At 40.6% G+C, this 26,249-nt stretch overlaps 1 protein-coding gene and 1 long non-coding RNA gene across 8 annotated transcripts in view; one reads left to right on the forward strand and one right to left on the reverse strand.

Annotated features, from left to right (window-relative positions):
- Positions 1-26,249, forward strand: part of LOC116056516 (glutamate receptor 2-like) — a 103,663-nt gene that overhangs the window by 11,889 nt on the left and 65,525 nt on the right. For all 7 annotated transcript variants that reach the window (XR_004106594.2, XR_004897607.1, XR_004897612.1 and 4 more), the window contains exons 2-4: positions 16,664-16,804; positions 24,770-25,009; positions 25,761-25,882. Coding sequence is in view for 4 of the 7 variants with exons in the window: in XM_031308640.2 (XP_031164500.1) it covers positions 16,664-16,804; positions 24,770-25,009; positions 25,761-25,882 (503 nt within the window). In the remaining 3 variants the exon portion in view is untranslated. The remainder of the gene's footprint in view (positions 1-16,663; positions 16,805-24,769; positions 25,010-25,760; positions 25,883-26,249) is intronic.
- On the reverse strand, positions 1,624-16,253 carry LOC116056517. The gene is made up of 3 exons (XR_004106595.2): positions 16,243-16,253; positions 3,137-3,142; positions 1,624-1,739 (listed from the first exon to the last, which is right to left on the reverse strand). It is a non-coding gene; the product is annotated as an uncharacterized LOC116056517 (long non-coding RNA).

Raw genomic sequence — 26,249 nt, forward strand, 5'->3', positions numbered from 1 at the left:
AAAAATGTGATTTTGGTTTTTGGCGTCGTCCCTCCACGCCCTACTCTTTCCTTGCAGGTGTTGCATATTGCAAACTTGTTATATTCTGCACACACGCTGAAGAATTTCCAAACAGTTGACATGTTGCAGGTTAATTCACGAGGTTCCCTACATGTGCGAGAATAGCACGGACACGCGCTTCACACCGCGAGCGGGTATGCGCGACACACGGCGGAAAAGTTGAGAGAAAGGAAAAAGAGACTGTGCTGTCGCGTCATTAATTGTAGCATTGACCGGCATGAAATCGGCATATGTCAGACTGACCTGCCGGTCGCCGGTCATGGCCGAGCACGTGAAAACCGGCCAATTCCGGTCACCGGCCGGTCTATCGGTGCATCTCTAATTGAGACCATTCAACAAAGGACACTGGGAGATAAATTCAACACTGGTTGCTATGGACTTGTCACTAGGCTTCCTCAGTCATTGTATATTTTAGCATAGGTAAGCTTGCCGAAGCTGAACATTATCCAAAACTCCATTTCTCAGACAAGCGTCAGTTTGGGAGCTTGCATGCTACCACTCCTTCCTTCTCAAATGCCTTGAAAAGGCTGTCGTTTGCACAATTTCACAAATAATCACCGGGACCGAAAGGATATTTGAATCGTGTATGGCTGCAGCCAGGAGACCTCCCATCTCATGCATGCCCTCCCGGCTGGTTCAGTCTGCGAGCTTCGACTTTTCAAAATAAAATCTTGCGTCTGGCATGTTTTCGTACGGTGTTTTGGATGTTTTTGAACTAAACAGTACGGCAATCATGCTAATGAATAACATTATTTATTATGTCTTAGTTACAACATGATGGAGCTAGCAAAGCAGTTTTGTGTTTATATATGCGAGCGGGATTTATTCAGTTTGGGAAATCCCACGGTCTATAAAGCTACAGCTCAAATTATCTGGCTGACTAAACAGAGAGGGACCCATCTTCTAGCAATAGGGACCGAGACTGAGAGAGCTACATGGAGCTACATGGATAAATATGCACCAAACAAGCCACTTTGAAATTTTACTGTTCTCATGAATACAAAAGTTGGGTGACCCTCCCCCCTAGACAAAAACAAATGGATGACCCTCCCATCAACAAAGAATAAAAAGACATAACCCTCCCCTATTTCCCTCCGGTGGTCCATTCCATAAATATCGAACGGTGCCTTACAATACAAAACAACATAAACAAAGTGATATGTAGCCGGACTGAAGCACATCACACAGCCACAATCTATTGCTCATCTTTCACAAACAGTGACAAGAGCAACCTATACACAACCCTATATTTAATTGAGGTAGGTCCAAATTAGGCCTATAGTTTAGAAATATTTAGTTTACATTGGGGTATCCTATATCTTCTGCCAGAGGATAAGAGCTCATACTTGGCATGGAGAATAAAGACAGATCAGACCATATTCTCTGTGCTTGCCTGGAAAAACTGGTTTCTATTCCTCTCCACAACCTTCATGATAGTCACCTGACAAGCAAGCTTTAAATGAGACATTTTTAGATATCCATGCTTTCTGACATATGAATATGCTCTGTAATGCAGCCTTGTATAACATAAACCCTCTGATTCACTGTGAGTACACACTTTCAACACGGGCCTTCCAGCCAAAGGTGTCCATATGAACACCAAGGTGCCTATAGGAGCAGATCCGATTGATTGGTTCATCATTTATGACCTCTTATAACCTCTGACCCATGTCACGACCCTTTCCTCAGTTTGTGAAATGTTGAATGAGATTGATGGCATGGCACACAGGTCTCTGCAGAATATGCAAAAGTACTTATGTCTGTGTGCAGTAGGCTGAGGTAGAAGTGTGCTGTCAGATTCGAGGTTTTGTGTTTTTAGCTGAAAATATTTGGTTAAAACCGATCGTGATGAACCGTGTGAGGTATGCAGGAAGTGATGTAATGTATTTTTTCATGTGGAGAGAGCGCTGCGACACACTCCATTTAAAAAAAAAAATACGAGCTTATTCTTTTAAAGACGTTGCCTGTCTGCAAGTTTATGTTCTGCTTGTTCAATAGGTGTTTAATAAATTGCTCATACTGTCTCCCTTACTGGCAGATTTTTTATTACTCATGGATAACGAGCAGAGTCATCATCAACTCGAGTAAAATATAATATACATTGTGTGTTCGTCCCTTTACTGTTTGAACATGAGAATGCACTTGTGCACAATGCTGAGTCCATAAAGAAATGTTTTTTCAAGTTTGGTGGGAAAAATTCCACTGGCCATCCCAGAGTCCTGACTTCAACCCCATCCAACACGTTGGGATGAAGTGAAATGCCGACTGCGAGCCAGACCTTATAACTTAGACCTCACTAATGCTCTTGTGGCTGAATGGGAGCCAATCTCTGCAGCCAGGTTCCAAAATCTGAAGAAAAGCCTGAAACCGGAAGAGCAGAGTCTGCAGCAAACCGATGTTGCAATCACAAGCAAAGCTGTCAAAAATGGCTGCTGTGTTCAGCTGTTCATAGACTTTTGGACATGTATGTATGTGTTACATTAAACATTATTAATAGTTTTCAGAATATATACCTCTTTTGTTGCAAAAGAGTAAAGAAGTATTAGTATTAGGGATGGAACTGTAAAAATCTGAACTGTTCGGTTCATTTTAGCCTCGCAGATTTCAGTTAAAAAGGCTTGTGCAGAAAGAAAAAAACTTGAAATAGTTATTGAGGGGAAAAGCCTTGTGTCATAGTGAAACCTCAGTTTGCACAGATGAGGTGTGGAGTGCAGCTGTCAGTCAGTCTCAGTCTGCTGTACGAGAGCATTACAGATGTACTGTTACCTGACTACTACGAGACACAGTGGTGGATAAAGTGGCTACTGTGTGAAAGCCCTGTGCAACACGTGTAGCTTTAGGCTAGCGGCAATACTTCCAGTATGATGGCACATTTACAGAGACATCATGTCAGTGTGTCCGTTGACAGAAAAGGAGGAGATAGTCGGGAAGGAAACAGCAACTCTTCTCCCCACAGCGTTTAAACAGCCTCTCCATGCAGATTCAGACAGGACAATCCAATCCAGAACTAAAGCATTGGGCGCAGTGTTAACTTTAGGATTTATTTTAGCAGTGGGGGCAGGTTTGTCTGAACAACAACCCCCTCCCCCCCCCCAAGAAAAATGTTTAGTGATTACCTGGCAATATATTTCCTATCATTACATCTATGACTACATCTATAAACTATTCCCAATTTATATTATATTACACTGACTCACTTTCAATTCACTCACCGTTTTAATGTTTCCAGATATTTGGTATCAGGATGATGAGCTGACAGAACTGACAAGTTGAACGTTGTCCAATTAGAACGGGCCGACTGCGATAACGTTTTTGGTGGAGCTGTTCGTTTAATAGTCGACTTGGGAGAAAGCAAACGTTTTGACAAAAACTACATTAACACAACAGTATGTGGAGTTAAACTGCACGAGCCCAATAACCTCTGAATAGTTCTACTTGTTGTTAAATTGCAATGTGAGCAGCAACCAGCATTATGTCGGCAAGATAATTTAAAAGGCAACCGCGACTACATTGTGCGTCTGCTCTATTTCTGATACCGTGGCGGCAGAAATTTTGCCATGGTGGGCCGCCACTACAAAATCAACATAGAGGAAACACTGGGGCGGTTTATTATGAAGTAGGGCTGCACGATTAATCTAATCGCAATCACGATGTCTGTGCGATTACATAACTGCAAAAGTTTTGCAATTTAAGTAAACAAAAAGGTGTACTGTGTGCATGACACTCCAGTCTCTTTGTGTACTGCAGTCTACACGTTGTAACAGCCTTCACTTCATTGACAACTAACAACAGATAAAGCCAGTGTGTCTTAAAGCTACATTGTGTAAGATTTTCTCCCATCTAACGGTGAAATTGTATATGACAACCAACTGAATATTACTTTCTAGCCCCTCCCATTGAGGGTTTTTTGCTAAGAATCAACTCAAAAAATTACACAATGGAGCTTTAAGTAAATTGGTGTTTTATTGTTCACTGTTATCTCACTTTACATCGTCTTTGCTGTCTCTTTTTCCTCTTGCTTTTCCCTCACACAGTCGCTACACTAAGTCTGTCTCCCTCCTTGCTCGACCAATCACTCACTGACATCACTCACTCAACGCAGCTGCCATTTTCATTCTTTGTCCTTTTTTCCACGAGCATCTGATCACATGTTGGAGTTCAGCATAGCATATCATAACTGGAGTCCCTCTTTGTAGAAAAAAAATCCACTTTCAGTTATAGTTTGGCTGTCATAGCCTTGTTTCAGTCTCTGAGTCCATTGGAGTCGGTGAAGGTGCTTTCCTCCAATTTACAGTCATAATTTTATCTCTTTTTTTCCCCCAATAAAATTCCTTCCATAGATTACAGATAATACCTTTATGACAGTTCATACGTTTCCTCCCACTTCCTGTCCTCAGTGATCACATTCATTTTCTAGCTCCCTTTGTGTTATCTGATATGTTGGCTGTTGACATCCTGTAAATGTGTGAAATGGGATTAATAGTTGGCAAATGTTTTTCAATTACCATAACAAAGTATTGTTTAATATCCGTCGGGTCTCTTTCAACCTTATCCCACTCTATATGGCTTTGGATGTATGCCTTATTTAAAAGTATCGAAACAGATCCTTCGAGGCTAGTGCGAACTGGTTTTGTTTTTCGGAAAAATATTTTTATTCACTGCCCTCAAAGAGCTGGCTGATCATGCTCAGGCCATTACGTCCCCACCGTTTGAATCCACTGTCCCACATTGATGGGAGGAAGTCTATGTTGCCAGCAACTGGCATAGCTCATCATAGAGAAAGCGCTCATACCCGCAAAGTGTCTAATCCATACATTCTTTATTTTAAGTTTTTTCCAGAAATTCTATTTTAAGAAAAGTAGGATTGACAAACTAATCCCCTGTACTAAATTATGTTCTGTTTGGACCCAATCTGTCCAATAGCGTCACAGCAGTAAGCTGAGTTGCCCAATAATAAGGTTTCAGATTCGAGAGAGGGAGACGTCCCCTGTCCAACACTTTTAGTCTTTCTCTAGGTCTTTTATTTTGCCAAACAAACTTGCAGGGTTTCCCGCAGCACTTTGCAGTTAAGGCGGCCGCCTTAACACGCGCCCAAAAAAAAATATCCGCCGTGTTACTCTGTCCTGTTTGAGTGGCTGTAATGTAGAAGTCGCATCAACACAGTCTGTAGGAAAGAAGGTAACCGCGAGTTGTCAAGACACCATGAATCACAACGGAAAGAGCATTTGCTGGCGGTGAGTGTAATTGTCGTTTATTCACATTTAAAGGGATAAATCGCCATTTCACCGTCACATGCGTTGTTGTTTGTGCGGGAAGCAGGAGCATGCCCGGGCAGAGATGGGGTGAGTGGACTTACCGGAGCGTTGGCATATGGCAGGCAGAGAGCATTTATATATGTATCTCTGTCCTGTTCTTCACATCAGTGAGGCTTTCTTCTCTTGTTTCAACGAAGTGAATACATGACGAAGTGACTGGAACTATCATCACCTCTCGCGCGTGGATTCTCAATGTTCCAGCACAGCTGTTTTTTTTTTATCACTACACGCGGTTCACAACACACGATTAGTTAGCGTAGTTAAACACTACACACAGTGAAATTACGTGTCCTGTTTTTATTTCACGCATACTATCTGCTTTGAGTGTGTGAAGCTATGGGCTGAGCTCTGTTATCTCAGAGCTGTTTGTTTTGGTGGAAGTGGAAGAGAGCGTGTCACGGAAGATAATGGGAGCCATGCGAGTAACACTGTTATAGCACATGTTTTTTAAATAGTTTACTGATCTTAAAATTGCACATTGCAACTGTTATTTTGAAAAGCTGGTTATTTATGAATTATATATTATTATTTAAAATAAATACTTTAGATGCAGATGGCAACCCCAATCCTACCACCTTAACTAACAAATTTTCTGCGGGAAACCCTGACTTGGATATACGTTTAACTAACCAGTCCCTCCAGGATTTCGTGGCCTTTTTTATAGATTGTTGCGGCCCAAAATGCCTGATTTTGCGGGAGCTTTTGTAAAAAAAGTGCGATAAAAGTTGCGATGTCTTTTGTATGTTTGTTGCGATGAAGTTGCGGGAGACAGTGAAAGTTGCAAAAAAGTTGCGATTTTTTTTTTTTTTTTTTTGTATAGGTCTTTAAAAATAAAAAGGAAACTTCTTTTGGGGACAATAAAATTACTCTAGGCTGAGTTTTCCTAGTAACCTTACCAAAAAGGCTCAGGATGCTGCAAATGTTGGTATAATATGAAAATGGCAAGACAAAAAATAATCATTTATTTTTTTATCAAATACGAACATATCTGTCAGTGGCTTGTTGATCTTTACATTGTTAATTTCCTAACCTGGCCTGGGACACACATTCGGTTTGATAAAGTACTTATTGGACTTTAACTTATCATTGCACTTACAATAACGAGAGTAGCTGTCCTCAATTTAGGTCATCGTGTTGTCTCATCTCCGGTTTTTCCTGCATCCACCGTGTGTGATTGTGTGTGTGCGCGTCAGTAGCGGGGGGAACTGTATGAGCAGTAGCCCCGCCCGCTGCAGAGAGCCGACAGGATTGAAACAGCAGCCGCTGACTTTAGAGTGAAAAAACATTACAGCGTACATTAATGTTAAAATGTATACAGGTTGGCAGGGCGGTCATTTGGCAGTCGCTAAATCCTGGAGGGATTGTCTAACAGAGTAAAAGAAGACATGGACACCCATACAGGCAAGGACTGAAATAAATACAAAAGCCTTGGCAGCACATTTATTTTCACTGCTTCTATTCTACAAAGTAGGGAAATTGGGAGAACAGCCCATCTTGTTAAGTCTTCTTAACAATTTGTTGTAGTTTGATTTAAATAGTTGTGTGGGGCTAGGTGTGAGTGTATCTAAATCTCAATGTGTGTCAAAAGAACACCATGTCATTCAGTTGTGAGGGCCGTGTTCCAGATAGCATCGTTGCCTCAGATTTCCCCTCAGTAACTTTGAAAACCTACAGTAGTCTTTTAATAACGATTTGACAGTGAAGAAGTGTTCATGTTTCTTTTGTTCTTAGCCAGAATTTTGTTAAGGAAAACATTTAACATTTTTGCCAGTTAATAATTTAAAACATGTTGAAATTGGCACTTCCTCCGCTCTGTACCAAATTGTTTCCAACTGAACTGAAAACCGTGACCGCAAAACCATGATAAGAACCCAACACTGGAGTCACTTGGCAACCACCAAAATCCTGTGATGTTCCTGTACCAAGTTAGAAATGGGTCATCAATATTTTATACTTCACTTTGCGTGGGAAAGGAAAACACTAGACACACATTTGGATAAGTTGGTGGTGCCAAGCCACTGAAGAGCAGTGGCTTGGCACTATAACCTGAAGTGGATAATAAAATAAGTCAGAGGTGTGGACTGTGTAGGTGCTCCATGGTTGATTGCATTACTTTGTCACTTGTTAACCTCCTGAGAACCAAGGAAAATAATTTTTTTCCTAATCATATTTTTTGTGATTCCATACCTGTTTAGGGTTAAAAAAAAATCTCACAATTTACACATTTTAATTTTAATTTTTAATTTTTATTTTACAGCATGTCCACTGTAGTGGACAACAGGATCATTTGAGTACGAAAAGAGACACATTTGGTAGATATACATTTTACCAGATTATAGAGTTTTATTAACCAAGAATACATACATTTTGGGCTGTAGAGTGATCATTATCCAAGAATACAGACATTTTGATTACAAAATAGATACATTTATCATTTTGAATCCTTTTCCTTGCATTTTGCGAGGATATCTTTACTATTAAGTATTCAATTGGACTCCAGTCTGCACATGTTGTAGGATCATCTTGACACAAAGGAAGCCCAGGTAACCCAGGTGCAAATCTGATATGATGGAAAAAATGATAATAAATGATAGGTAATAACAGTTTAAATACTCAATGCAGTTGAATTTAAAATTGTTGAACTGCATCAAACATACATGTTACTCCTGGCCCACAGTGGGCGACGAGTTTCCTGCTCATCCCTGTCTGTATCTGTGTCTGTGTCTGCATCTGTCCCTTCAGCTGAGCCTTCTGCATCGTCTTCCTCTTCTTCATCACTGTCTTCTATCACTGGTTGAAACTCATCCTCATCTCTCTCATCATCTGACAACTCCAAATCTGAATCTCTCTCAACTATTTGATAAATAATTCTTTCTGCTTCAGTTCTGTTTACTACGACAATGTGGAGTCATTATTTACATGAATATAGTCCTGATGTACACTATAATTGACATTCATAAAATAGCCAATTTTTCCAAAGACACATAATTTAGTTGCTATCAGAACTAAATATATGATTCCTAACACCTTTAATGAACAAGAAAATATATGATTATCATAGAAACAAAACCATAGACAAAACATATTTGACTCACCTCTCATCTTTCCATAAAATGTGCTTGTTATGTAGTCCATTTTGGATTGAAAGATAGAGGCGGTTCCCAGCCTCCCAGCCAATCAAATGACATATCACTGAAAAGCCCAGGATGTCCTCTGTACAGTACAGCAGGAATTAAGAGACTTGCACAAAAGATTCCAAAGAGAGGGATGAAACTCCAATGTCCACTACAGTGGACACAAGTCAATGGGCTGGGTCTCAGGAGCTTCAAATGTACTGCTCTGAGCATGAGTGTATGTGTGTGTTATTACGTGCCTGGCTGTATATATGTTTGTCATGTCAGTCCTCTTTTTTTTTTTTATTTTATTTGATTTTATTTGGTTATGATTTTACCAGGTTGGTGGTAATCTGGTTATCCGTTTTGTACAGGGGCCTTCAACGTTTTTCAAGCCAAGGACCCCTTAACTGAAAGAGAGATGGAGCAGGGACCCCCTACTACATATTGTATAAAATGAAGTTGCATATTAAACCTAGCCTACAATAACGTGTGGGCAGCCTAAAGCCTTTATACCTTTTTAGTGCAAAAAATACTAAGCTATTAAAACAATAGTTGTTGGCATGATTTTATTAATCATGTTATAATGTTAAACATACATGTGACACAGTGAGTCCTTAGGATGAACTGTATACATATGTACCTATAGGCCAGTTAGCCTTTATCATTAATGTTTTTTTCACAAATAGGCAAATATTATTTTGATAATAATTTGTTGGATTCATGTTAAGACATTTTCATTTTAATAAAACTTTAAAAAAAATTAACAATAATTTGGTTTATGTTTATTTCTTTATTTGATCAGGGACAATGCACAAAAAAACATTAGTCTAAAAAAGAAAAGATGTCATGTGCCAGGTTATAGCAAAAAATGCTAATTTCCACCCGCAGTCCCTGGACAGGTTGATGTTATATGTTGGTGGCCCCATTGCAGTAACTCGGAGGACCCCCTAGGTGTCCCGGACCCCCTGTTGAAGATTTCTGGTTTTGTATGTGGTAAAGAAGGTGGTTGTTTGACTGATGAACTGATTTCATATTGAATGGTGATGGTGTGACGGTCTTTGCACAGGCTTTATATGAAGATTGTAATGTTTTGGGAACCCACAGTGAAATGGTTCAAATATGAAATAAGTTATTGTTATCGCATTTTAAATAAATCATTTAAATGTAACCATATGACCTTAGCAATAAACAAGCCTTTCTTTAATCTATAATTTTTTGTTTAATTTTTGTTATTTAAGATACAATACTATTTCAGTTGCACTTTTGATAAGAGGACACATATGTTGATTTGCACAGTTTAAATAAATAAAGGAATATTTTTCACTCAGTTGATTCTGTTCATATCGTGAACTTAAAATCAAATCGTGAGTTGAGTGTATCGTTACATCCCTAGTCAACACTGACTGAGCCACACTGGAATGTGATCTGATCTGATCATTATGCCCTCTTGGTTCAACTATAGAGAGTTGCTGGATTGTTTGTAAATGCAATCCACCATTTTTTTTGACCAAATTCATTTTTGACCCAATTTTGGCATAGTGAACATTATTCTACCATTACCATATTATGGTTGAAATACAGAGTTATTCACTTTCAGTGAACTAAAACACCCTGACCCCAGTAATGTTTCTACTGTCCCCGACTCTATAAAAAGATTGACAGCAGCCCACGAAAGAAGTAGGAGCCCATGTGACGTCCTGACTACGTTAATGGTCGATTATTAATAGTGGCCTTGTTTCTGATGACAGAAGCTCAGCGAGCATGTTAAGACTTGTCAGTCACAGAAGCTAATAATTGTGCCTCAGTGCGAGTGGCCATACTCGCCCTACTCAGTGCCAAAGATTGTGTGTGTGTGTGTGTGTGTGTGTGTGTGTGTGTGGAAATATGACCTCATTCTGCCAGCTCCACCACAAGGGTTTCAGCTGAGCTGAGGTAGAATTATTTTAATTGATATTGATTTTTTTTTCTTCCTCTGCAATGTACGTTAATAATGATAATTAACTCCCTGTTAACACATGCTGGTATGCTCTCACTGATAACATTCACTATAAATGTTCAAAAGAAACTAATCTGAAATAATGGTTGTAAAAAAAAAAAGGTTAGAGAACTAAACCTTTTTGTCCTGGGACTGTGGATGCAGCAGGAAGTCTCTTTGGTCATCTAGTGCAGAGTGAACCCTGGAGGCCTGTCATAGTATACTGCAACCCATAGACTGTATATAAGAATGGACCAACAGATCCCGTTGCTCTGGACGGAGACCAGTGAAGGCCTTTAGAAGCACTTTTCCGGTGAGCGCTGAGCGTTACTGCGCAGCCTCCAACTGAGAGAAACAACGTAAATGTGACGTGAGCAACGTGTCTGAAAGTTGGAAGTCTTCTGGTAGCTGTGCCAAGAGAAATCTCAATAATTCCCAATCTTGCAGAGAAGGAGAGCGTAGGTATATGTAAGGAGATAACATGGACACAGGCTAATTATTGCTAACTAAAATGCTAGTTAACATAAGTAATTAAACTTAAACAGCTAATGTAAGTCCAAACTGCCTGCGAGCTTCTCCTGTACTATAAGGTAATTCCTCTACTATGCGACAGTAAGTCGTGTGGTTATGACACAATCGTTAGCCTATTTTTACAAAAACGTATACTACGGGGCCATAACGTGAGGTACAAGGTAATGGAGCCTTTTATACATTGTTGTGTTTCTTTAGAAATAAACAATGGACAAATAAAGTCTTTAAAGTGCCCATATTATGAAAAAATCACTTTTTCTGGGATTTGGGGTGTTATGTTGTGTCTCTGGTGCTTCCACACACATACAAACTTTGAAAAAAATCCATCCATGCTGTTTTGAGTGAGATACGGTTTCTGAATGTGTCCTGCCTTCAGTCTCTGGGTGAGCTGTTCAAAATCGGCACGGCTTGTGACGTCACAAGCCGAAACGAGCAGGCTAACTGCAACCATTAGCTCGTAGCGTTAGCATGCTAACGCTAGCATGCTAACGCTAGCATGCTACCTCGTTCTCAATAGCAAAGCACTGCTACAACACACACAAGTTCACCATAATCTACAAAAGAACTACTTACATGTGCGCCCTCATTTAGAAGTCTCCCAGCTAATCCTGCCTTGTAACTGACCAAAGTTATAGAAACAGCCTTTCTTTTACTGTCTATGGAGCTAGCTAGCTTACATGATCTACATCTGAGCTACTGCACATATGAGTGCAATCAAAGATAGTACAGAAGAAGAAGAAGAAGAAAAGAGGTCTCACTCTGTAGCTAAAACAGAGACAATTAGTGTGTCTCAAATCGCGCACTTCCGTTAGTGTACTAACTGCTGTGCACTTCGTACACTACGTACTTACTTGCATAGTGCGTAAAATTTGACGGGGTAGTGTTGTCTCAAATCGCGCACTGCCTTATGTACTTACAGGAAATGACATCACAACATCTCAGTCCTCCTTCTTCTTCTTCTTCTATGAAATTGTGAATTGTACCCAAGGCAGAGCATTCCCAACACTGTTGTCACTCGTGAAAAACACATTTCTGCTTTGTTCATCAAAATGAATGTGATTGTTTTTATTGTTGCCCTCTGTTTTATGCAACCGTAGACTTACCGGTATGATGATATTCATACTTTTGCTCTTAATTCATTGTAAAAAACAACCCAAAATGGCCATTTAAAGTTATTTTAGCAAAATCTGAGCAATTCAAATGGTGTCCAACTGACAAAGAACATACATAGAAAATAGTCACATTATATGTTCATATAAGGGTGTTTATTGCAATAGCTATTAATTACAGTGACAATACAAGAGTGAAAGCAGAGGCAACCCAATAGACATTTAAATATATCCCATTGTTCTATTCATTGCTGGCCCTGTACTTTGATGGGGAAAGTGATATGATGGTGGACTTCAGACTCTCCAGGGGGATCCTTTAACGGTACATCCTCGGCACGGCGTGTGACCATGGCTGGGGACCCTTGTCTTCCTCTTTTGGCTCGCCAGCGGTACCTCTTATCGTGGTTTAGCCAGAGCCTTTGCTATGCCCCGGGCCACTGTGCACCGTGCTGTCCACAATACCAGCAGGGAAATCCTCTCTCCTCCCCCAGGTCGTTCGCCTTCCAGCAGAGGAGGACTTCCCTCAAGTTGGCAGCATTGACGGCCACGTCTGTGTCCCTAACGATTATTTAAGTCAGGACACAAACAGCACTGTTAATACGTTATAACATAGCATACATTAAAGTACTGTAACATTACTACTAACGCTCGCAGCTTAATGTATATCTACAAGATCACACATCTAACGCTAAAATTGTCTACAGTGAGGACGATAGTTTAACACAACAAACAACCGTATACCACAACACATGTAACATTAGCTAGGTTATAACTTATTTGCCAGTGGTTAAACCAAAGATTATAGACGTACCCGTAACTTCTTTGGTTAAACTGTGCCGCTGTTAGCTTGCTAAGGTTAGCGAAAGCTAGCTTGATAGCACATCAAATTACGGTACAAATTAACGTTATAATTCGCGGTACAAAAATCATCACCGACTCCAAAATTAACCAAATATACATAAACAGGTGGCTTATATGTTATACAAGTATAGCAAAAGACTAATGTTCAACTTACATTTGTAATACTCCGTGGGTCTCGCTGTCGCGTATTCGGCCGCCATTATCGAAAGTTTTTCACCTTTTGTTAGCTCCGCCCCTTCCGCTACGTCGCCAAGATGGCGACCGTTGAGGGTGGAAAGTGTCCATCGATCCACACTCAACTTTTTGACCGTTATGAGTGCACCATCCGGGTACTTGTAGTGCACTGCATTTACCACACTTCGACGAGTGACAGATTGAGTGTACTCAAATAGCTAGTATAAGTACAGAAGTGCGCGATTTGAGACACACCTCAGGTGAAAAGAGGAGCTGCAGCAGCGAGAGAGAGCGGTGCAGTACAACAAAAATATGGTGTTTTTTGAAAATTAAACCATGTAAACCTATTCTGGTACAACCTTAAAATACAATTATGAACCTGAAAATGAGCATAATATGGCTGCTTTAAACACTTCAGATGTAAAGTTATTCGCTGTCAAAGTGACGTCAAAATGAATGGCAGTCAATGGAATGCTAACAGGGGGTGATCGCTTTGTAGCATTAAAATGGCGCCATAGGAGATTCGAGCTCTGAAGCGAAGCGAAATGATCCAGGCCGCGATAGATGTGGAGAACCCGCGTGGAGACGGAGACGGAACAGCGCACGGAGCAGCGCCCAGCGCAGGAGAAGGAGATCAGAGCGCAGAAAAAAAGACTCGTCTCTCTGCACCAGATGAGGGGCATGCACCCTCGTTGTCTGATATGTTCAGTGAAATCCTGCAAGAAAATGCCTCAAATAATAATAATAATAATAATAGTAGGTAAGCTATTCTGTTCTTAGGCTATTATATACTGTATGTGACTATCAGATTGTAGCCATATTTCTGCTAGATATTTTTTTAATTTGATAAAATTGTTTATTTATGTACTGGCCCTATTTAAATACACTCTCAAATCTTTCTCAAATGTCAGGCAGATGACAAGCTCAACCGCTCAACAGCTAGATGGTTATCTGTCTGAAGTCCCCAGAAGTGATAACCCTCTTGCTTATTGGAGAAGTAATCACGGCCGCTTTCCTGACTGATTTTATTTTATACTGTGCATTGTTGCAATGTGCTAAATAAATATTTGCATAATTTGTAATTGATTTATTCTTTGAAACTTTAATATTAATTTATACAATTGCAATGCCTTGATTTTAGTAAAGTTAGTAAACAGTCATAGCCATAAATGCAATGGTACTAATAATTGGCATAATTTCTTTCGGTGTTTCGGTTTTCGGTTTTCGGTCTTGGTTTCCTCTTTTTCGGTTTTCGGTTTCGGCCAAGAATTTTCATTTTGGTGCATCCCTAAAAATATTATTTTAAAAGAAATCAATATTTTATTTGGTTGTCTTCGTAAGGTTTAAACACTTTGTGCGCAACACAACATTTCAGCTGTTGTCCGACCGCTTTCCACACACACGCGTTTGCTGTGCAAAGATACAGGCAACGCAATTTTCTGTTCACGTTAAAAGCCCGGTATCACAGCAGGTAATGTTTGCCTACCGTTAGCTACAGTAGTAACTGGATTAAACACGGTTAACATGCTAATAGCTAAATGCTGTAACAGTGTGACTGTATTTACCTGTAGAGGATTCCAACAGCGGGATGTACAACAGTCTGCCGCTAAAGCTATGAGCTAAAAGACTCAAACTAGCACTATGGTCACTGCTGTTGTCTGAAAAACAACACAGATGTTGCGTTAACTTAAAACTGGTAAACCTCACGGGCCATTCAAAGTTATTGTAAAATACCCTTTTCTCATCTGTTTTTGTCTTTTAACAGCAATTTACTGGTGAAAGAAGTAATTATTGTTAAAAGTTATTGTTATTACATTTTAATAATCATTTAAATTCCCCCCTTTTTTGTGCTGATCCAGAAATTGATCCAATCCTTTACTCAACAATCCCAAAGCAAAAGCTTTCCGTCTTGCCTGTGAATCACACAATCCTACAGTGTCTGCGCAGCTGGTGTAGCCAGTTAAAGCGTGCATTCGCACATACACTCCGCACATACGCTCCGCACATACACTTTCAATGTAGCCAAAGTTTTATTTATTCAGCAACACCACCCTTCAGAAACTGTGGTTTTCATCCGTAGCCTACTCCCATATCGCTCGCATCAGGTGTTAAAAACAACTGTACCAAAACACAGAATTGGACTGCTATTTAACGCGACTACGTTGTGTTTTTAAACCGGTTATGAAACTGTCTAAATTCAATACTGATGCCATCAGACGGCAGCGCAGCCCGCCGCGCGGACAGACAGCAGTCGGAGCTCCGGCGGAAGGCCAGCTCCGGGTCGGTCAGCTGCAGCTACTCGCTGCGCCGCCAGTCCCCCGGGGCAGTATGATCACCTGGAGAGTCCGGTACAGCCTGACTCTGCAAACGGAGATCCAATTAGCACTAGCTTCACAGCAGAGCGTTCAGATCCAGTCAAATCTCGCCAGCCACGTGCGTAAAAGATAGTGGCTGTTGATGAGAGGGAGGCTGGCTGCTGACAATCAGACACTTTGGCGCTCGTGATTTTCCTTTGGCGCTGGCGCCAAAACTTGCAGGAAAAACCCTGTCTTTGCAAAAAATAATGTCATTGAGTGACCAACAATTATGAAGTATTATGATACCTGAGCCTGTAAGTCATTATACAATGCTCTATAATTTATGATTATTGTTATGAAGCATTATAAATATTTATGAGCACTTATACAGAGCAGCTTATTAACACATTCTAAGTATGTTTATAATGCATTATAGACATGGAAAGTGAAGTGTTAATCTAGCCGTAACTTCCTACTGCACATTGTTTATGTTGTGTGCCTCCAGTAAAGTGCATTGCCTTCTAGGCCTACAACTACCATTGTACACTAATTGAGGATTCCAGCAGTGCAGTTAATGGATACAGACACGCAGAACTGAAGGCTCGGTTGGCAACTAGCTCTAATTAGCGGTTAGCTCCGGTTAGCTCCGGTTAGCGGTTAGCTCCATTATAAAGATATGGAGTGGAGGAGCTGCCACTGAGAGGGGTAACAACCAGACTCTGATAAATGACGTTCGGGGAGCTTTCACAGCAGCGTGGCGTGTTTCAACAGTTTTATTAGTACAGTTAATCCCACGGCAAGAACACCAGCAACTAGCTAACGCAACGATAGCCTCTCTGAACAAGTGCACGCAACTTCACGAGGGGGAGGGGCTGGAGGCAGCTCCTCTGTGCACTGTAAAAAAAAAAAAAAATACACTGTTGTGTGTGTGTGTGTGTGTGTGTGTGTGTGTGTGTGTATATACTATAATTTTACTTTTTTAACTGTCTAGTGTGTAATTGTGTGTTATTCATACTATAAAATGATTTATTGTTTGTCTTTGAATAATACAGAAGACAAAGCTTAAAAAAATAATCGAATCGAAATCACAATATTTGGGAAAAAAATCGCAATTAGATTATTTTCAAAAATCGTTCAGCCCTAGTTTGTAATCCTGTTTTTAGAATATATATTGTATAAGTGTCCAGTCTTTCTGACCATGGTCTTGTCTGTGTGTCTGTTTCAGGTGGTTTATTCCCCAGGGGTGCAGATCAGGAGTACAGTGCATTCAGAGTTGGCATGTTTCAGTTTGGGATGGCAGATTTCAGACTTACTCCACACATAGATAACCTGGAGGTGGCCAACAGCTTTGCTGTCACTAACTGCTGTAAGTATCGCTTTTCATATCTTTTTCTGAATACAGTTTGATAAACAGTATTTCATTATTGTAGCAGATAATTCCTATATGCTTTTATGTTTCTGAGACATTACATGTATACAGAACAGAGCCCGACCAGTGTACTGTGTTTTTGAGGCTGCTATCAATATCCATATTTGATCTGGTGTTATTGTATATTTTCTTAAATGTTTTTGTTTTTTGTCCGTCCGTAGCCCCTTGATAAAACACATTCTTCCAGCCACGCTGCTGGTGCAGGAGGATGAGACGGTAACATACCATACTGGGCCCCATGCAGCCTACTAATCTGGGACAATGAGATTAGAGGGGCACAATTTGTAACCAGGCAAATTTGATCTAGTTATCATCATCTGCTGTTTTTTTTATTTTTATGGATGAGACCGAATGAGTCACGGAGGACTCAGACACATCACGCAAATAGAAACGGATGAATTGGTAAGGTGATGCCGCTGCGCAGATGTCAGCCACTGAGGGCATCATAGCCAGTGAGACACACTTTGTGAGTGCTCTTTGTAAAGAACAAACAGCTGCTGTGGCCGTCTGATGTCTGCCGTGCGTAAAACATTTGCTTCTTCTGCTTTGTTGCTATAAGGCTGAGAGAAAAAACATTGTAGGGAAAAGATTCTCGACCGAAAAGAGTTTATTATGACTTTGGTGTAACTGATGGATTTGGCTGTAAGGCTGCTGCGCTCCCGTCCTCTCTAATAGAAAGGCAGGACGGTGAGACCGACAACGCGCATAAGTCACTCACTATCTTAGCCAACGTCAAGGCTAGGAGGAGCCCGGAGTACCAGAAGTAAATCCTATTGTGGTGCCAGAGAACGCAACAGGTTTCTGTTATCTGAATCCCTTCGAAAACGCTTTACCAAGGGATGTGCAAAAACGATCTCTCTCCATAGCCTTTGTAGCAGGATAAAATGGCTGCAACATATGTTTTAACTGTAGACAGAGCCAAAATTCACCAGCGTGAAAGTAGGTTGAGAGGCAGAGGACACAACATGGGTCTTTCTCAACACACCAGTGCTAAAAAGCTAAACAACGCGCTGTAGTAGACGGAGCTCTCACACCCTACATAATACATACTAGAGCTGAAGATCTTTGCCCGAACCCGTGGCGAACCGACGGGACCCAACGGGTTCGGTCGGGTTTAGTCTTAATTTGTATCATTTTACACGGGCTCGCGCTCCGGGATGCGCGGTAAATGACCGGTCAGGTGATGCGTTTCGATTAGCGTGAAAATGGATGCTCTGGAGGTGAAACGGAGGCTGGCCTCTGGAGGACTTATTTTATTTCTTTGTTCCAACTTCCAACTCCAGAGGAGAGGGAAAGAGCAGCGTCTGACAGGGTAGAGTTAGAGTACGTTTCTCTTTAACATACTTTTATTTAACGAGGGGAGACTGTTATAGAAAACATTGCTTGCCAACATTTGCTCAAACTTTTTAATTTAAGTGAACAAAACAGTTAGTTTTAGTCAGTGTAAAACTAATGTTAGATTCCTGTTGTGATACAGGTCTGATAATGACTCTGAATGTATACACACTGGTCTGTCCTACAGATGTACATTAGTGTTATGTTGAAATATTTTTTTTATATAGATGTGCAACTTATACATGCCCAGAGACAACAGATGGGAATTGGCATTGTGATATCTGGTGCAACAAATTTTTTTGTACACTACCCCTGATTTAAATAAGCCAATAAATGAATGAAAATTATAAGCTTTGGTGTCTCCCCTTAAGTATAAATAACATGCTGAAGCTTAATAACATATGCCATTATTTATTATTTACAAGTATGTTAAAGAGAGACGGATCTCTCTGCCCTTTCAGATGCTGCTTTCCGTCTCCTCTGACTGCTGCTCTGAATGTAGAATCTAGAATTGATTGCCTTTCCTTGGGTTCCCAGATGTTAACACTGAATTGTATACATTACATTTTGCAGCAAAATTTGTCCTATCGAATTTGAGCAAGTTGAAAATATATTAGTTGAATTTTATACATTGTATTTTGCAAATCCGATGAAACCGATGCACTTCCATAGGGGCAGTGTAGAGTCATGTTATGTTTCAAATTCAGTTGCAGAGCAAAGAGTAGAAGCAATGGGAATGAGGACTCCATGCATGCAGTTTACTCTGCCTTTATCAGAGCCTGATGTAATGACGGCCTGAGGCTCAAAGCTCTGCTATTTAAGTACAGAGTATTGTGATAGCAGTGAATGCATGTAGTCTTATTTTTCTGCTGTCTTCACTCTTGTTTTGCACGTGCTACAAATATATACTGTATATAGGATGTGCAGGTACTGTGACTCCCTCATTACCTCCACAAAGACAAAAATGCCTGTCGTAATTAATTGGGATGATGTTTGGAGGAACAGTTATAATCAGGATATCCTGCACGTTAGAGGTTCAAATTTTTGATACATTTTTTGAACGAAATAACATTTTGTACAGCAGTTACATTAAAATGAGCTGCTAATTTTGTACTTTGCTGCTTTAATGAAGCTACAGACAAGACAAGGGGCTGTATCCATGCATGTCGCGGTGCAGCTTCGTATTGGCATTTTCCTGAGATTTTTTTCATCGACTGAGCCAGTTTGGGATGTTAGTGACTCGCTGTACTGCAATCTTAGTGCCAAGAATGAGTGGGTCTCGTAAGGTCCACTGCCCACCTGCGTGGAGCATGTCAACAGTTCAGCGCATGTTCAATAATTATATGTTCTGTATAATTGTACTTCACTAGTAGGCCTCACGATACGATATCATCACAATGCTTATGTCAGGATACCATATTATTGTGATTTTAAACATATTTCAAAATTCTGCGATATATTGCAATTTATTACCTTTTTTCAAACTTCAAATTTTTCCCAATTTCAAATGATGTCCCTAAAAGGAAACGTTGTCAACATCTGTTTTATCTAAAAAGATACATTTCTCTGTTTGTTCATCTCACTTGAATTTTATTGCTGCAAAATGTGATTGTCAAGCAGACAAACTGACCAACACATATATAATAATAGATCCATGTGTATCGAAACAGTATTGCCACGGAAAATGTCGCTATACTATGCTGTATCAATTTATTCCCCCCGCCCCTACTCACTTCCATTGATGAAGGCACCTCCTCTATTTTATTTGTGTTTTGCTAGTCTTGCCACTTTTATTCTACATTTTTCAACCAGAAACCCTAGCGAGACAGAAGAAAGATAAATGAGTGATTCTTACAAGCATAACTGTCACAAACCGGCTCAATGCATGTGACAAAAGAGGGGAGACCAAACAGGTTAAAATGCCAATAAGGTGTTTATTGTAAACAAACTACTATTAACAAAAGAATCAAAACAGGTGTGGAATCAATGTTGTCAGTAGTGTGTGCGGTGTGTGTGTGAGTGAAAGATGTCTGGGCAAATGACAACTGCAACAAAAGAGATAAACCAAACTCAAACCAGGAGATGTGGAGCCTAGGAGAAGGAGAATGCAGAGAGAGAACAATCAGACATGACGTATAAAGCCTTGGGGTGTCCTCCAATCAACTAACGAACCCTCCCAAACTGCCAGCTCAGCCAATAAAGCCAAAGAAGCCAACAGCAGGCAGAAAAGGGAGGAGTCATAACAATAACACTTCCATAACAGCTAGTAGCCAATACTGTTGACCTTTTTCTTTGCTTTGGTGACACCCTTTACAGCCACCTGAAGGCTGCAGGTGGAGTGATGCTGTGCATAGTTAAGCCACAATTGCACACAGCAGATCCTCTGATTAAACCTCTGTGCTTATGTGCACACCATCCTTTGTTTTTAATTATTGAATAAAGTTTCCACTGCAGTTGAAATCAGTGTTGGAGACTGACACATTGAACAGTTCACATGGTCGTGTACAGACGAGGCCATCTATAATGTCCCGTGCCCCCCATGCTGGGGTCCAGGCAGGTCAGTAACTGATGCCCAGTGAGACCGTGCCCTGGCCTTGGCTGGAATGAAAACCTTTGCGATGATGTAGTGAACGTGAGGCCAACTGGTATGCTATCAGGGTTGTAGGGTTTTACAAAACACTTTCAGTTTTGTAAAACCCTCATAATGTTGTTTTTATGCTCACAGAGAAGGAAGTAGTGAGACAGCTGAAGGAGACATGTCTGTAGTTACTGATTATACCAATTTATTCTGTCCATGAAAGCTGTGTTATTCAACACAACTGCATGAAAATAAAAGCTATAGAGCCCACCTTTTCAGATATAATGGCCAGTGCTGCATCTCAACAAACAAAAGAAAGAAATCCTTTGTAATCCTTTTCCCTCAAACCCTACTCAGATAGATAGATAGATAGATAGATAGATAGATAGATAGATATTGTCCCATGAGAGATTTGTTTTCACAGTCTGTTTCATGCACATGGCAATATACACGGACAAAAACATCAACAGATAAAGACAGGTATATACTGTAGACACATAGAAACAAGCACATTTACGACAACGACACCGGATCTATACAAAGTCAGCGAGATAGTTAGGTTTTACTATTGGATCTAACAATGAAATTAGCCAAATCCCCAGGAGCATGGTTAACCAAACACAGTAACACCACTACCTTCATGCTTATTACACTTCCTCATGGAACCTGAAACATAACACCCTCACACACACTACATGTCTGTCTCAGGATACTGAGAAAAAAATACGAAGTCGGGTCAATGCACAAACTGTCATCTGTCGTTCAGTCTAGCTAAACTCTATGAGGAAAAACAATTCATTTCACAGACATAAAGCTAGGCTATATGCTAGCGCTAGATGCTATATGCTTAATTAACGTTACTCACCCTCGTAATTGTGGACATAACTTGATAAGTACAACTTTCTCTCGTTTGCTGCTGGGTGCAGGTGAAAGTAAGTCCACAATTCTGCACACATCCTTAACATATAAGTGCATCTAACAAAAATACGTTAAAACTATTTTATTGATTTAAAAATGGTTTACCAGGGTCTATGATAGAACTGCATCCATGGCAATGGTCTGTTATACAGAAATAACAGTCTGCAGAATGCAGTGATTGACAAATCACAATCAAGTATTCAACAAGGCTGTGTAATGTCAGCCTAAAACTTATCGTTGTTTTTTACCCCAAGATGGCTGCAGCAGAAATGCAAAATCCAAGAATACGTAATCCCTGGTGCACTCTCTGATCATTGGTGAGAGAGAGAGAGAGAGAGAGAGAGAGAGTGAGGGAGGTGGTCTGGGCCAAATGTGGCCACATTCTTTATGCAGTGTGTACATGTATGTGTCCTGGGCCACATTAAGGAGCACCTACTTAACTATGAGCCGAACTACGTACTCATTTAAAATATTTATCATGTCACAGAAACCACTACACACAAACAAATATGTACAATATGACTGTTTAAACAATAAGAGAAAAATAGCTGAATGGTTTAGTGTAAGATGTGGAAAAAATGTTAAGGAATGTGCAAAAGATCAGCATATAGAGTCCAGGATGTACGAATAGTGATTCACTGTGTGGCAAAAAATATAGAAAAAAAAGTCCTTTCAGTGGTTGGCCGATTAAGTGAAAAAGCTAAATAAAATTTAAGTTTTTGATGACACAATCAAATAGCAACCAGCGTAGAGTGAGAGGTGCGCACGCTTTATAAATGCAGCAAACATGTCGGCAGCAGGGCTTAATTTGAGCCGGAACACGCCGGAACATGTTCCGGCACCTCCGACGTTGGATCCAGAACCTTTTTTATTGGATCTCTTGTGTCACTATGAAAAGTGTAGTGTTCAATGTTGTTATCTGTCTTGTTAGTCTTTATTCCCCATTGGAATTCCACAAAAGTCTTGTTTGCATTTTCAATGCGTTTTGAGGTGAATTTTCAGGGTAAGACAGAGGGGGGAGAGGGACGGAGGGAGGGGATCGGCACTTCAACAGCGCGGCGCTGCACTTCAAGTGACACAAGCGCTTGTGCTGGTTGAGATTGCTGTTATAGCCTCATTTCACTCAGGGGAAAAATGTCAAAAAGACAACAAAGTTTGCTTAACTTTTTTTTTCAAATACGCTGGCCAGTCGGATCCCAAACAAGCAAAAATCGTTTCTGCCGATCAAGAATGTGGAGACCACGGTGGGTTTTTTGTTTTAATTGTCCGATGGATAATTGCTGCTTGTGAAAACGATCGTTGCAGTGTATTTTTTATTTTTTTTTTACATTTCGCACCGATGCAGTGCACGTTCTGAAATAAAAATAAACATTGCCCTGATGTACACACAGTGTTGTTTAGGCTTTTTTAGTCAGAGTCAGAGAAGCTACGTAGGCAGGTGTAATTTTTTTTTTGGTTCCGTTACCTCCAACCCCTGTTTTGAGTCGCTGGATCCACTCCCTGCTACACACTCACTGAGGTCACTCACTTAATAGAGCAAAGATCTATGAAGGAGTGTTTTCATGGTTGAGTCATATTCATATATCAGGAGGTCTGCTCACAGCATGACCTTTTTCTGAGCAGAGAAGATACATATATGCATTAATGTAGTATATAATGCACATGAGTGTAATATCCCAAGGAGATGGAACAAGACTTTTTATTTCTAGCGTAAGAAGGTCATTGAAGTAGGACAACTAATTATAGCTGGAGATAAAGCACTTCTTCTGTGAACCCCCTTTAAATAAAATGCCCAAGTTCTTACATCACAGCAGGTGTTCGCTCCCTTTGATTAGATATATCTAATATGCTGGGGGCCACGCTGCTTTGCATGCAGGGCCCCCAGCCCTCTCGGGCTTGGACCCCTGAAAATGTTTGCGCCATTCTACTGCATAGACAAAAATGTGCCTGATGCTTACCATACCCTAGAATACTTTAAACAGACTAAAGTGTGACGCTATCTCACATCTAAAGAAAATCATCTCACATCTAACGTTAAAGACTGTCATAATATGTAAAGACTGGGGATCTTGCAGGGTCACACATTGCAAGACTACAATTAGATGTGTTTTGAAAAATTTAACCAAGCTAGCATGCTACCGCTAGCGTTAGCAGCTAACTTGAGGGAAAGTTTGCAGATTTTCTGTTCTGCAGTGCATGCAGATGAATGTCTCCAGTACCCAGAGGTCTGTGTTTATGTGCCAGTAAAACTCCCATTGGATGACTCTCTTCAGAAGGGTTGAACATCAGCAACTTTCCCTCTTTAGCGTTTAGCTTAGCGCAGCGCCATAGCAACCATAAGCAAGACTGGCTCTAGCCATTTGCTGCTTCCTGTTCCATTGGTTGTTGACAATTTTCACGTGATTAAACTTCACTACCAAGACTTAAAACCTAGGATAACATCAAACAGGTTTGATTTTGTCGGAACGTCAAGATGAGAGACAGACTGCCTGGGACTGAGTTTTATGACTTTACACCAAACGATGGAGATGACAGGAGTGCCCCGACTCTAGCAAGACTCTCAGGGTTTCATTCAGATATTGGAAATTAGTCTGAGACAGAGGAATCACTTGAAAAGTTGTTTGGTGTAAGGTCGGCATGTAAAATGCATCAAAGACTGTGAAAAGAGTGTGTGTGTGTGTGTGTGTGTGTGCGCATGCTATGTTCAGTGGTGGTGTGAGGAGGGCAGTGTGTGGCACTACACTACTACACACACAAGCTCAAGGTACGGAAAACAACAGCATATCTCTCCATTATTATGCAGATGACACTCACATTGATACACACAACATCAGCAGGTGATTATGGTCGCAAACAGGCACTGAGACAGTGCTGTCTGACGTTTGAGCTTTAACATTCAACAAGTGTTGTGCACTCAACGCGCAACCTGTTCCAACACCGTTCTACACTCTGATTGTACAACTGCCTGCATTTATTTAGACATTCATTTACACTTAATTAAAACATATTAAGGTATTTGACCTTAATATTGATCATTATATTGTATAAATGTTTCTCTCTCTGTCTCCTAGTTTGTTCCCAGTTCTCTCGAGGTGTCTACGCCATTTTTGGCTTCTACGACAAGAAGTCGGTAAATACCATCACATCCTTTTGCGAGACACTCCACGTCTCCTTCATCACGCCGTCTTTCCCCGCAGAAGGGATGAATCAGTTTGTTCTCCAGATGAGGCCGGACATCAAGGGGCCGCTGGTTTCATTAGTGGAGTACTACAAATGGGAAAAGTTTGCCTATCTCTACGATAGTGATAGAGGTAACGGAAGTCTCATTGTTTATCACATAAAGCATAGTGATTTTAGTGCTGCTGCTTACTGTAACTTCTAACACAACTGCCATTACAGGATCATTTGATTTGGTGGAACTGACTGATTTTAGAGTCTCTGGTAGACAAGCAATGTCAAACATATTTTGTCAATTTCTTTGTATACTGTATATACGCCAATACCAATATATCTGTGATCTAGCATATTATCATTCTAGCATTTTGATATAAGCTGATATATTGGCCATGCTTTTGTTTATATTCTCCTTACAGGCAAGTCTAGATATATTGGGGTTTGTGTGGGCCATCTTAAGTTTCTAATTTGATTTCATTCTTATATGGTTTGGGCATCACAGTGTGATGATGTACCTTGATTTGTCAGGTATTTGCTCAGTCAGCCAATGAATTGAATTCATTATTACTCATCTACCATATCCCAATATACATTACTGTGACATAGAATTCATAAACTGACAAGGAAAAATTAGGGTGGCATTTTAAGTGACAGGTTGTGGAATATCCACCTCCTGTCTTCTGGATATCTGTTGACTTCATGACCTCCAGTATTTGAAGCAAGTAGCTGGTGAAAAAGGTGGTGTACACATACAGCTGCAGTGCAATCATTTACTCCTGTACACTACAGTCAAATATTTTTAATATTCTAAATCAACTAATCACGTGTGTGTGTGTGTGTGTGTGTGTGTGTGTGCGCGCATGTGTGTGTGTGTGTGTGTGTGTGCAGGTCTTTCTACTCTTCAGGTAATACTGGACACTGCAGCAGAGAAGAAATGGGTTGTCACAGCGATAAATGTAGGAAACCTGAAAGATGAGAGGAAGGATGAAGCGTACCGCTCCCTGTTTCAGGTACTGATCTTCTGTTCATACCCAGCACTGCACACTGTTCAAGTTTCAAGTTTGATTTGTCATTTCCACACACAAAGTCTCTGGAAACAAAATGTGGTTTCCCACGGCCACAGGTGCTAACACAAACATACACACATACACAAATGCAGAGTGGATGTTGAGACACCGGGTGCGGTGGTCTGATGCTCCTCTCCCTGTCCTCGTGGAGCCACTGAAGAACAGTGGAGGGGGGTCAGCCGGCGTCCTCCTGAAATCAACAACCCCCCCCCCCTTATTTTTTCCTTGAGAGGGGTTGTTGTTGTCGCACCAGTTGCTGTACTTGCTCTCTGTATGACGTTTTATAATTTTTGCTGATGAAGCCCACCAT

Source organism: Sander lucioperca, chromosome 1 (assembly GCF_008315115.2).
Source record: "Sander lucioperca isolate FBNREF2018 chromosome 1, SLUC_FBN_1.2, whole genome shotgun sequence".
NCBI classification, from domain to species: domain Eukaryota; kingdom Metazoa; phylum Chordata; class Actinopteri; order Perciformes; family Percidae; genus Sander; species Sander lucioperca.